Below are 13,629 nucleotides of genomic sequence, written 5' to 3'. Positions count from 1 at the left end.
TAAAAAATGTGTGTGTGTGTGTGTGTGTGTGTGTGTGTGTGTGTGTGTGAAGTATACATATGTAGGGGTACCCATGGTAGCCAGAAGAGGGTGACACAGATCCCTGGAAGCTAGAGTTAACAGGCTGTTCTAGTTTGCTTCCTCTTGCTGTGTGATAAACACTGGCCAAAAGCATATCACAGTCCATCTCTGAGAGAAGTCAGACAGAAAGTCTAGGTGAGAACCCTGGAGACAGGAACTAAAGCAGAGACTACAGAGGGATGCTGCTTACTGCCTTGCTTCCCCTGGCTTGCTCAGCTACCTTTTTCATACAGCCCAGACCCACCTGCCCACAGTGGGCTGGGCCCTCCTACATCAATTAGCAGTCAAGAAAACATCCCACAGACATGACCACAGGCCAGCCTGATGGAAGAAATGCCTCAATTGAGGTTCCTTCTTCTCAGGTGTGTCAACAAAATCAACCAGCATGCAGGTGATTGTGAGTCACCTAATGGGAGTGCTAGGACTCAAACTCATTCAGGTTCTCTTCAAGAGCAGTAAGTGCTCTTAAAGGTGAGCCCTCTATACACCCTCTACCAAGACCTTTAAATAGAAAGATGACTCCTTCCTCTTCTTTGGAAAGACCTTAGTGGTTTGGCTCACAGTGTCAGAGATTTCAGTCCATCTTGACCTGCATGGCATTGTAGGACAGCTCAGTTCATGGTGTGAGAGTGTGTGATGGAGCCTGTTCACAATATAGCAGGCCAGGAAGCAGAGACAGCAGTGTAAACTATGGGCCTTCTTCAAAGACCCACCATTAGTGACCTAATTCCACCAGTTAGACCCCAGCCTCCCCAAATAGCAGCACCAATTGGGGAACAAATGTTCAAAACATTAGCCTGTGGAGCCATTTCAGATTCAAACCCTAATATAGCCCTCCCCTCACTGGTACAGAGCAATGGGAACCTCTTTTGTGCCTGTCTTAACGTGGCCATCGGAAGAGCCTATTTGTATTTTTTAGTTTTCCTGCAAGATCTATCTTTTCATCCCTGCTATGTCACTCTGACAATGCTTATCCTGAGACCAGCTAGTCTCCTCTGGGTCTCTGGTTTCTTTATTTAATGTAACTTCCCACCCTTATCAAAGAGACTGAGGTGGGGTGCATGGAGTTGGGGTCCCTTTCTTATTATACTGGGAATCAAGTCTAGAGGCTCCTTGGCAGGAAAAGTTACAACTTCTGTCTCCTATCTGGCCTCTTAAAAGAGGAAGGCCCCCAAGTACTTTTGACAAAGGAGAACCTAGATTGAATCACTCAGACTAGGGGGGCTCCCAGGCATGCAGACACCACCCAAGCATAGAAAGGCCAGAAAACCCCCACCAGCAGTTGTAAGAGGAGGGCAGAGCAGAAACTGAGGCTGGTCATCCCTCTCTGCTGCAGGTCTGAAGCCCCGTGGCGTGGTGGTGAATATGATCCCTGGGCTGCCTGCTCACATCCTGTTCATGTGTGTGCGCTACGCGGACTCTCTGAATGACGCCGACATGCTGAAGTCCCTCATGAACAGCACCATTAATGGCATCAAGCAGGTGGTGAAGGTAGGGGTGCCTGATTTGGTAACACCTCTGGTAGTGGGCAGACACCCACTCTTTGCTTACCTCTGGCCTTTGATCTTTGGTGAACTGTGTGATTCCTCAATGAAGCAAAGCTACTAGGAAAAGACAAGTGGATAAGGATCAGCCAGTAGATCTCAAAGCTTTATGGAGAGACTGCATCCTGGTAGCCACCTCCCTATCCCTCCATCCTCTTGGGTGTGAAGATGTGCTCCACCAGCATAGCAATGAGGAATGGAAAATGAAAAATCACTCATCCCCCACTGACAAATATATTCTCCTTCCCAAAACCATTATGTTACTGTTATTCCTGGACCAGTTAAAAAAAAAAGCCATGTGTTCATTAGGTTAGTGACTTTAATAAGGCTAAGATACTATAGCAAAGGGATAACTTCCACCCAACTCCCACCCCCAAATATGCAGCGTGTTGAAGAAGATGGAGAGTTTTCCTGTGTCTGGAGCCCTCACATAATGTGCCACCCACTGGAGGGCAGTTCTGCTCCACACAGTCACCAGGGCCTCAGGTTCTGTCCAGCCTGTTCAATGCCACTCCCTGGCTGTCTTCATCAGAATGAGTGGACAGCTACTGTAGGGGAGGAACCCACGTATGTACGGTACTCAAATCAGAAGTTACCAGCTGAACTCTATGACCAATCTCCTCACCATGCAACATGTGGACAATGAAAACAAATGACAAGGACAAAGAGCAGGATTGTGTGAAGGCCAGAGATCCACCTGCCTCTGCCTCCTGAGCCCTGGGACCAAAGGTGTGGGCCACCACTACCAGCGCCAGAAACTTAGTAATAAAGGAGAAAATGACTATAAGTAAGCATCAAAGCCTTTATAAACAGACTGAGTGTACCACACGGTGGTAGCTTTGTAAAGAGAGCTCTCTGCTAATGCCTGGTTCAGCCTGGAATCTGGACAGCCACTGGCTGAGCCTGACTAGAGTCACTGCTGTAGCACCCAGCAGAGCCTACTGTTCTGAGTTTAGGAATTCCATTAGCCATAGTTAAGTGGTGTTTGTACCCAGCCTACTTTTTCCTTCCATGAAATAACCATTTAGTTTATAGTTATGGGGTTGGGGGTATGGCTCTGTTTGTAAACTAAGTCTGTTTATAAAGGCTTTGATCCTGTTTGTACTTGCTTAGCATTCACAAAACCTTGAGTTTGATCCCCAGAACCACATAAAACTAGGCATGGTGGTACATGCCTGTAATCCCAGCACTTGGGAGCTGGAATCAGGAGGATCAGAAGTTCATGGTCACCCTCAGTTACATAGTAAGTTTGAGGCCAGCCTGAGCTACATGAGATCCTGTCTAAACATTTTTTAACTTATTTTATAAAACAACAAAACAGTTAAATTTTTGTATTTTAAAAGTCCATGTTTCTGAGCACAAAAATGTGCTGATCCACATGGAAAGATAACAAATATAGATCCTTTTTTTTTTTTTTCGGTCATTTTGAGACAAGGTCTCCCTTGTAGCCCCAGCTGGCCTGGAACTCACTATGTAGACCAGGTTGGCCTTGAACTCAGCCTAGATCCAATGTTTTTATGGGAAATAAAATTCTTCTCTAGAAGAGAAACACTGTTTGATGTGGTGATATATTCGAATGTATAGAACACCTACCTCACTTTTAGCAAAATCTATATTCTAGAAGCAGAAAGCCCTATTTTAAATATTCCACCAACAAGGAAGCCTAAAAACCTTATATGTATGACAGGACAGAGTATGGTGATTCTCTCTCCTAAAAATGTGCTCCAAGAATCGATTCTTCATTTGGAGCTAAAGAAAAGGAGCCTAGCCAGGTGTGGTAGTGCACACCTTTAATCCAGCACTCAAGAGGCAGAAGCACACTGATCTGTGTGAGTTCAAGGCCAGCCTGGTCTGCATAGTGAGTCCTAGAGCAGGCTGGGGCTACATAGTAAGACTTTCTTAAAAAAAGAAGAAAGTGGGACTGGAGAGATGGCTCAGCGGTTAAGAGCACTGACTGATCTTGTAGAGGACCCAGGTTCGATTCCCAGCACCCACATGGCAGCTTTAAACCATCCTTAACTCCAGTTCCAGGGGAATCCGAAGCCCTCTTCTGACCTCCGCGGCATCACGCAACAGGGGTGCACTCACATACACGCAGGCAATACATTCATACACATAAAATAAAAAATAATAAATAAAAAATAGAAAAAGAAAGAAGAAAAAAGAAAAGAAAAAGAACCTTTGTTTTGTGCTAATGCATAATAGTCACCAGAGTGTTTTCAGTGTTTTCAGGAGCAACTTCCAGAACTGACACCCTGTTTATATGTTTACAAATGGGTTTTCCTTTTTTTTTTTTATTTTTTTGAGACAGGGTCGCACTATGTAGCACTAGCTGGCCTACAACTCACAGAGATCCACCTGCCTCTGCCTCCCAAGTTCTGGGATTAAAGGGCAGGGCCCAGCTTTGGGTTTTCTTAAGACAAGACAGGCTGCCTTTTGTTCCAGCCACAGACATGTGGTGTTTGCCTGGCCTTGCTGCTTAGCTAAGTATTTACACTGAAATACTGATGGTGTGCTCCCTTTACCTTTGTGCCCTGACCTGCCCCACCCCACCCCACCACCTGCACATAGCACAGTAAACCCAGTGCTTATTTGGCTCATCTGTGCTCTGCAATCTTTTCCTTCCCCTGCCTGCCAAAGTGCTGACCGCAGGGCCTCCATCCATTCTCTCCCCCTCTTTGCAACCTGTAGATCCCCTTACTAAATCTAGTGGTGGGATTTTGGGCTCTATTCTCATGAAATCAAAGCATTAGCACCAGTTCTAATGTTCCTTTCTTTTTCCTTCCATCTCTTCCTGACCCATGACAGGGTTTCCTCAGCCACCCTTGAACGTGAGCCTCCATTTCTTTCTTGCCCTTTGTGGCAGATGCTCCCACCCTGCTGGTGAAGTTGTCTCATCATCACCTCTCCATTCTCTGAGCTTTCTGAGAACAGTCTAGCTAACCATCTGCACATGTGACTACTGATTTAACTGTGTCCTACCCCTATCATGTTATGAGCTGAGCAAAGACAGGACAGCATCTCCTGAATCCCTGCAGCTCCCAGCTTCTGGCATAACCTATTTCTATAGGTTGCAGCCTATCTCATAAGTAGAAACTATTTTCATTATAATATAAATTGGCTCAAGGCTTTAGTGAACAAAAGAAAATTTAGCCTTGGTCAAATTCTACCAACTAACCCAATAGAAAAGGTAAGTCTGTTCTAGGCTCAGAAACACCAGTCACCCAGCATCATCTTTTCTTATTTAAGGAACACTTAGAAGACCTGGAGATGCTGTCCTTCTGGCTCTCCAACACTTGTCATTTCCTCAATTGCCTGAAGCAGTACAGTGGAGAAGAGGTAAGAACTCCTGCCTGCCTTGCTAAAGCCTGTGACTGCCCATGATCCCACTCTCACAGAGGGATTGGTGCCCAGGATGCCCCACTCCACACAGCCTCTGTGCTGGCTGGCTTGCTGGCCTCCTCTTCACCCAGGAGGCCACTCTGCCCATCACCTGATATATTCCTGTGTCTTTACCACAGGCATGAGAGTCCAAGTAGTTTAGACCTTGGGCTTAGTGCCAGGTCTTCGTTTCTTTGGTTTTCAAGTCAATAGGAAGATGAGATAATCTTTTTCTTCTGACAGTAATGTCCTGTGGTTTTTACTATTATGACCCTAGAGTGTAGCCTTTGGTTCAACATGCTTGTTCCTCACTAGCTGTTCTCTCTAGGAGAGTCTGATTTCTTTCCCAAAGTCTGTGAGGAGATTTCCTTTGGATCCCACTCTTCTTCTGGGAGACGTTCATGAACATTATGGTATTCTTTATCCTCCAACCTCACAGGGAAATTTTCATTAAAACAAAATAGCCAAGTGGCTTTTAGAGTATTTTTTCCTTCCATATTCGAAGGCCAGAGCAGGATGTCGGAGATCTTCCTCTATAGCTCTCTGTCTTATTGAGACAGTTTGACTGAACCAGAAGCTCGTCACTCAGGCTAAGCTGAGGCTCAGTTGCCTGGCCAGTGAGCACTCAGGTTTTGCCTGTCTCTGCCCCACAAGGCCGGTGGTACAGGCATACACAGCCATGCCTGGATGCTGCAGATTAGAACTGAGGTCCTCATGCTTACAGAGCAAATGCTCTTACCCACTGAGCCATTTCTCTAGCCTTATTTCTAAAATGATTGTATCATCTTATAGTCCCACCAGCACTATATGAAGTTTTCAATGTCTCATACCTTGACCATCACTTGGTATCAATAGATAGCTTACTTTACAGATCTCAGGAGTACAAAGTGATACCTTGTGGTGTGAGTTGCACTTACTGGCTACTTGTGAGGTCCAGCATCATGTCAGGTGCTTGGTCATTTGAGTTTCCCTTTTGAATTTCCTGGTCACATCCTTTCTCCATTTTTCTTTGAGTGGATTTTTTTTCATATTTGTTTGTCAGAAGTCTTTACATATTATTGGTATGCTATGATTTGTCTTCCAATTTTCCTTATGGAGTCCTTTGTCATGGATAGCTTTTAATTTTTGATGTGCTTAAATACACCAATCCTAGTCTTTTTATGATTTTTGTCTTTACCCTAAGATCATGCGTAAAACCCTCTTTGTGTGCATACAAGTCCACTATGATATTTCCTTCAGGAAGGCAAGTCTATTTGCTTGTGTCTTTGTCAGTGAATTTCTTTTAAGATTTGTTTTTATTTTGTATGATTGCTTTGCATATATGAATGCATACAATGCCCAGAGAAGCCAGAAGAGGGCATTGGATTCCCTGCAACTGGAGTTACAGGCCATTGTGAGCTGCCCCATGTGGGAGCTGGAAACTGAACTCAGGTCGTCTCTAAGAGCAGTGCTCTTAACCATTAAGCCTTCTCTCCAGCCCCTAATAGTATCTCTTCTTATGGGGACATTAATTCTAGCAGATCAGGGCCTTGCCCTTATGATGTTATTTAACCTTAAGTACCTCCTTAGAGCTTCCTTCTCCAATTACAGTCACACACACTGTACTGGGGGAATAGGGCTTCAACGTGAACTGAGGTGGGAGGCACAACTATTCAAGCATAGCACACATTTTACAATATTTCATATTGGCCTACACCTTGTAACTACACAGTCATTTAACCTACTGACAGCAATTTCTTTCTGTGGATGCCTCTTCAGTGTGCTCTATGAACTTCTATGGGAATTTTTTCCATTAAGTTGTGGACTTCAGGGGCCCAAATTCATAGAAGAGTGGGCAGTGTAGTAGCATTTAGTGTAACTGACCAAGATCATAAAACAAAATCACTATTTTTCTCATATAACATAAACATTACCCCATACTTTAATAACTCATTTAAATCAAAGTAGACATTAAGTTTTAAGATGCAAAAATTACTCTAGATGATAATTATGATATCAGTATAGATCATATTTTAGTTTTCTATGTGTCTACAGCATTCTAATATCTATGCTCCAATTGCTGCCAGGAATTCATGAAGCATAACAGTCCACATCAGAAAAAGAACTGCTTGAACAATTTTGATCTTACGGAATACAGACAGATCCTGAGTGACGTGGCTATACGGATATATCATCAGTTCATTCTTGTAATGGAAAATAACATCCAACCAATAATAGGTAAGAAGAGGCTTGATGACCAAAAGATAGTAGTAGCACTGAGACTTTTTGTTTTTAGAGACACAGCCTCATAGTCCAGGATGACCTCAAACTTGCCATGTAGCTATAGCTGAGGTTAACCTTGAACTCCTGATCCTCCTAGCTCTACCTCCTGAGTGCTGGGATTACAGGCAGATGGCACCATGCCCATTTTAAAAAGAATTTTTATTTTTATTTTATTTGTATGAGTGTTTTGCCTATGTGTATGTAAGTATACCATGTACATTCAGTGCCCTTAGAGTTCAGAAGAGGGTGTTAGTTCTCTTGGAACTGGAGTTACACATGGTTGTAAACTGCCATGTGGTTGCTGGGAACTGTACCTGGGTCCTCTGGAAGAGCAGCAAGCACTCTTAAGCACCAAGTCATCTCTCCAGCCCTAATGCCCAATTTTATGCAGTGCTGAGAATCAAATTCAGGGCTTCATGAGTACTAGATAAGCAGTCTACCAGCTGAGCTACATCCCCAGCCAAAAGACTTTATTTCATTCATTCATTCATTCATTCATTCTACTATTGCAGAGGGTTTGTTTATTCTTCGAGAATTTTATACATGTAGACATTTCACAGTCAGGGAGACTGGTTGAGGATTTGGTCTGGAGACAAAGGCTGCTCTCTGAAGAGGCTCTTCATGTCACACCCCTTTCCCTACCTCCATCCTTTTCATGTCCGCTATCTCTATCTCACTCTCACTCCCTTTTAAAAATTTTTATTTATTTATTATTTATTTTTATGTGTATGAGTGTTTACATAAGTGCTCCCATGTCATGCAGTGCTCACAGAAACCTGAAGAGGGTGTTGGATCCCTGGAACTGGGGTTACAGACAGTTGTTAGCAGCCATGTGGGTGCTGGGAATGGAACCTAGGTCCTCTGCAAGAGCAGTGCTCTTAACCACTGAGCCATCTCTCCTGCCCCCTCACTCTTTTTTTTCTTTGAAATGAGGTTTCACTGCATAGCCCTGGTTAGCCTGGAACTTTCTACGTAGTCCAGGCTGGCCTCATACTTATAGAGATCAGTCTGCCTCTGATTCCCAAGTGCTAGGACCAAGACTTTTTAAAATATAAATATTATATACAGTATATGCTTTTCAAACAGATTAAAATATACATATTGTATATGGTATATGTTTTTCAGAAAACATGGTCACAAAAATGTCTACCTTTAGTTCTTTGTTTGATTAAGGTGATTCCATAAATAGCAACCAATTGATCATTTTTTCCTGTAAGGAAACCCCAGGAACAACTTATATTACGTATTATATGACCTTATGTGACCACGTCAAGTGTTCTAGTTTGGTTATTGTTATGAGAAAACACTATGACCAAAAATAACCTCTGAGGCAGTCTGCCTCTGCCTCCCAAGTGCTGGGACCAAGAGACTTTTTGCACTATAAATATTGTATATGGTATATGTTTTTCAAACATAGAATAAAATATAAATATTGTATACGGTATATGTTTTTCAAACATAGTTTGAAAAACTAAGAAAACATAGTCACACAAATGTCTACCTTTAGTTCTTTGTTTGCTGGTGATTCCATAAATAGCAATCAGTTGATCATTTTCTTCCTGTAAGGAAACCCCAGGAACATATGCTATGTATTATATGACCTTATGTGACCATGTCAAGTGTTCTAGTTTGGTTATTGCTATGAGAAAACACTGTGACCAAAAATAACCTGGGGAGGAAGAGTTTATTACATCCCATACTTCCAAGTGGCAGTACATCTTTGAGGGTATTCAGATAGTAACTCAGGGCAGGAACTTGGAGGTGGGAGCTGAAGCACAGACCACAGAGAAACACTGCTTACTGGCTTGCTCCCCCGGCCTGTGCTCAGCCTGCTTTCTTAAACAACCCAGGCCCACCTGCCCAGGAGTGGCATCAACCCACAGTGGGCTGGGCCCTCCCACATCCATTGAACAATCAAGAAAATGCCTCACAGACATGGCCATAGGTCAGTCAGATAGAGAGTTCCCCAATTAAAATTCCCTCTTCCCAGGTGTCTCAAGTTGATGACAGAAGCCAACCATGACAGCAAGTATTTCTAAAACCTTTAAATTCCATTCAAATTTGTGTATACTTTCCTCAGTTGTCTGAAACTTAAATACCTCAGGCTTTAGATGATTCCTACTCACCAGTTCCCCTTCCTGTGGGGTCCACAGTACTGTTCCAAGCCTCCAGGAGGATCTCCTGCCCCTTGTAAGCAGAGGTCCATGCCCTTCCATACTCTGGTGCTCCAATGGGCTCAGTTCTCTTTTTTAATGTATTAGTTACTTTTCTTATTGCTGTGAAAAAAATACCTGAGAAAGCAACTTAAAGAAGGGTTTATTTTGGCTCATAGTTCCAGGCAACATGTCCATCATGGCCAGAAGTGTGAGGCAGCTGGTCATATTGCATCCACAGTTGAGAAGCAGAGATAAATGCTGGTGCTCAGCTCGCTTTCTCTTTAAAATTTTTTATTTTTATTTTATTTTTGTTTTATGTGTATCAGTGTATTGCCTACATGTATGAAAGTGCACCCGTGCTGTGCAATGCCTGCAGAGGTCTGAAGAGGGCGTCAGATCCCCTGTAACTGGACTTACAGACAGTTGTTAGCTGCCATGTGGGTTCTGGGCATCCAACACAGGTCTTCTGCAAGGGTAGCCAGTGCTCTTAACCTCTGAGTCATCTTTCCAGACCCCGGCTTTCTCCTTTTTATTCAGTCTAGAGCCCCAGTCCATAGAATTGTGCTCCCCTACACTTTGGATGGATCTTCTTACCTCCATTTGCCTAATCTAGAAATTCCCTCACAGATAGGCCCAGAAGTTTATCTTCTAGGAGATTCAAAGTCCCATCAAATTGAATTAAGATTAACCAGCATTGTCTATCACAACTGTATCCACTGACTGCACCCACAAGAGGATAAGGAAGAGGCTACCTGGCTGACCTCTGTGTAAAGAGCGTCTGTCTTCCTCCCAGTCCCAGGCATGCTGGAGTACGAGAGTCTGCAGGGCATTTCCGGCCTGAAGCCCACCGGCTTCCGGAAGCGCTCATCCAGCATAGATGACACAGATGCCTACACCATGACCTCCGTCCTACAGCAGCTGAGCTATTTCTACAGCACCATGTGCCAGAACGGCCTGGACCCTGAGCTCGTGAGGCAGGCGGTGAAGCAGCTGTTCTACCTGATTGGTGCAGTAACCCTCAACAGCCTCCTTCTGCGCAAGGACATGTGTTCCTGTAGGAAAGGGATGCAGATAAGGTAACACACACAAGCCACGCCTCCCCAGACAGGTTGGTGGGGGGGGGAACGCTTCTGAAGGCCAGCCCACTCCTGCCTGACCTTCCCTGCCATCCCGCTGGTGTGTGCCAGGCCACTCTGAGCCTCCTGAGTATTGACTGTTGATTGTTCTACATCCACCCAGTATTCACACCTGCTCTGTGAACAGCACTGCCAGGTGGGAACATGGAGACCTCAAAATAGCTAAGTAGCAATTCAAGGCATGAATGGTTAACTCACAAACAAGCGGTGCAGGAATGCTCAGAGACAAAAGATTACTGGACAGAGAGGCTGTTAGGTGATAAAGTCCAGTCCAGGCAGGGAAATGGATGAAGACACAGGGTGGAGCCGAGAGGGAGCCCAGCCCAGGCTGGGTCTGGATGGTAAAGGTCTGTTTGGCAGGACCCAGCAGGGCTGAGGTAAAGAGGTGGGTTGAATCCAGAGGTAAAGGGTCTAGAATGGAAGTGAAAGCATTTGTAGTTCAACCGGAGGAGGGGGATGGTAGCACACAGTTTGGAGATCCATCAACCCCAGCTTTAACTGAGGAGCCACAGAAGCCCATTATTAGGAAACATACAGCATGGGAGAGATGTTTCAGGTATGTGTGGTATATGTGGGCATGTGACACCTGTGTGTGATATGAGAGGTAATGAACTGAGGGAAGATATCAAAGAAAGTATTTCAAGCCAGGAAATCACTGTGGGGCATCCATTATGCCTTTTTAGCACTAGTGAAAGTTGAAGTTGTATTTCACACAAACCAGGTGGGCAAAGACCCATGGCATTAGGTTATGGTTTTCAGATGCAAAGGGGAATTCAAAAATGCCAGTCTTTGTGGATCTTCAGCGCTTCATTGAGAAAGGAAAGAGTTCTGAACACTTCGCAGACTCTAAGCAGATGCCCTGAGCCTGAACAAGCCTCAACCTAAAGACTGAGGAGAGGGCCTGGGAATGAGGCTCAGTTGATAGAATGCTTGTCTAGCATGTGCAAAACCCTGGGTTCAACCCCTAGCACCACGTAAACCTGGTGGTGCATGCCTATAACCTTGGACTTTTTCATTGCCTTTCTCTTATGTTTTATTTAAGTCCGTGAATGGTCATAGATCATACTTGGTCAGCCAAACTTTTAGAAACAAAAGGTAGAATGATGGGGGACTAGGGAGATGGCTCATTGGTTAAGAGAACCTGCTGTTCTTCCAGAGGGCCTGGGTTCAGGTCCCAACACCCATATCATAGCTAACAACCATCTGTAACTCCAGTTCCAAGGGATCTGATGCCTTCTGCCCTCGAAGGGCATTGCACACATGTTGTACACATGTTGTACATTCAGGAAAAACACTCATACACATAAAATTAAAATAACAAAGTATTTTTAAAGTAGAACGATGATTCCCCCAGGCATTAAGGAAAGGGATTATGGTATTAGAATGAGCAGCAAACCCACTTTTCCAGGACTTTCGAGTTTTATTGGGGGGGGGCTATATATGTGTGCACAAGTGTACTTGCCTGTGTGTACATCTGTGGAGGCCAGAGGCTGAAGTCAGATATCTTTCTCTGTTGTTCTCTACCTTATTTTTTGAGACAGGGACTCTGATTGAGCCTGAAACTCACTGTTTCTGCAAGTCTGGCTGGCCAGTGAGTCCCTGGGATCCACCTGTCTTCTCCTCATGGCCAGCACTGGGGTAACAGGCACATGCTGGCACACCTGGCTTTTATGTGGAGGTTGGGGGATATAAACTCAGATCTCTATGACTGTGTAGCAGCAAGACTTTATCCAGCTCCCCAGTCCTATTTCTAAATATTTTTATAGTTAAAAAGCATGGCTTATATGATTTTTATTGTTTTAAATTCTTTGAGATGGGCTTATATGACACAGCATCTGGTCCTTGTTTGTAAAGAGTCTACCTTCCACTGGAAAGAATGTGTGCTGTGTTGTAGGGCTAAATGTTACGTAAATGTCAAGCAGGCCTGCTTGTCTGTAAATATGCTCAGCTCTGTATTCTGGCTGATGTTCTTCTAGTTCTATTAATTACTAGGTCCACCTACATGCAGAGATTTATTTCTTCTATCACTCTGTCAGGTCTTGCTTATTGTACATTGAAGCTCTGTTATGTGCTTAGAAGTTAAGAATTGTTATGTCTTCTGGGAGAACTGGTCTTCCTGTCTTTATATAATGTCCCTCTTTATCCCTTCCAGGTAATTTTCTCTTCTCTGAAGTATGGCCACTCCAGATTTCTTCTGATTGGTATTTTCACAGCATATTTTTTCTATCCTGTTACTTTTTTTTTTTTTTTTTTTTTTGGTCTTTTTGAGACAGTAGCCCCAGCTGGCCTGAAACTTGTTTTTTTTGGTCTTCTTGAGACAGTAGCCCCAGCTGGCCTGGAACTCACTATGTAGACCAGGCTGGCCTTGAACTTACAGAGATCCGCCTGCCTCTGTCTCCCAAGTGCTGGAATTAAAGGCGTGCGCCACCACACCCAGCTCTATCCTGTTACTTTTAACCTACCTATGTCATATTTCATCAAGAAAGTGCGCTTCTTGTAGATAGCATTCACTAGTGTCTTGGTGGTTGAATTTTTTGAAATTTTTAAAAATAGGTTTTTTTTTATGTGTATGAGTATATTGCTTGCATGTGTGTAAGTGCACCCATGCTATGCAATGCCAGCAGAGTCAGAAGAGGTCATCAGATCCCCTGGAACTGGAGTTACTGACAGTTGTTAGCCACCATGTGGATGCTGGGAATCAAACCTGGGTCCCCTGCAGGAGCAGCCAGTGCTCTTAACTGCTGAGCCTTCTCTCTAGCCCCAATACTTTTATTTTCAAATTATGTATATGGGAGGGAAATGTGCATATGAGAGCAGATGCCCACAGAGACCAAGAGAGGGTATCAAATCCCCTAGAGCTGGAGTCAGAGGCTTTTGTGAGCTGCCCTGAGTGGGTGCTGGGAACTGAACTTGGATCCTCTGTAAGAACAGCAAGTGCTCTGAACCACTGAGCTTTCTCTCCAGCTCAGATGGCTGGTTTTTTTTTTTTTTAATCCATTATGACCATATGTGCTTCTTAATTTGAGGTATTAAGAACATTTTAATTTAATGTAATTTTTAATGTATTTA

At 43.9% G+C, this 13,629-nt stretch overlaps 1 protein-coding gene across 1 annotated transcript in view; it reads left to right on the top strand.

Moving 5' to 3' along the window:
* Myo5c (myosin VC) overlaps positions 1-13,629 on the top strand; it is a 101,169-nt gene that overhangs the window by 82,141 nt on the left and 5,399 nt on the right. The window contains exons 36-39 of the mRNA XM_008829785.3: positions 1,418-1,572; positions 4,875-4,964; positions 7,073-7,223; positions 10,218-10,500. Coding sequence (XP_008828007.1) covers positions 1,418-1,572; positions 4,875-4,964; positions 7,073-7,223; positions 10,218-10,500 — 679 coding nt within the window. The remainder of the gene's footprint in view (positions 1-1,417; positions 1,573-4,874; positions 4,965-7,072; positions 7,224-10,217; positions 10,501-13,629) is intronic.

Source organism: Nannospalax galili, unplaced genomic scaffold, assembly GCF_000622305.1.
Source record: "Nannospalax galili isolate Female #2095 unplaced genomic scaffold, S.galili_v1.0 scaffold213, whole genome shotgun sequence".
NCBI lineage: Eukaryota > Metazoa > Chordata > Mammalia > Rodentia > Spalacidae > Nannospalax > Nannospalax galili.
Note: the sequence above shows the minus strand (reverse complement) of the source record. Positions and strands in the feature narration are given on the sequence as shown.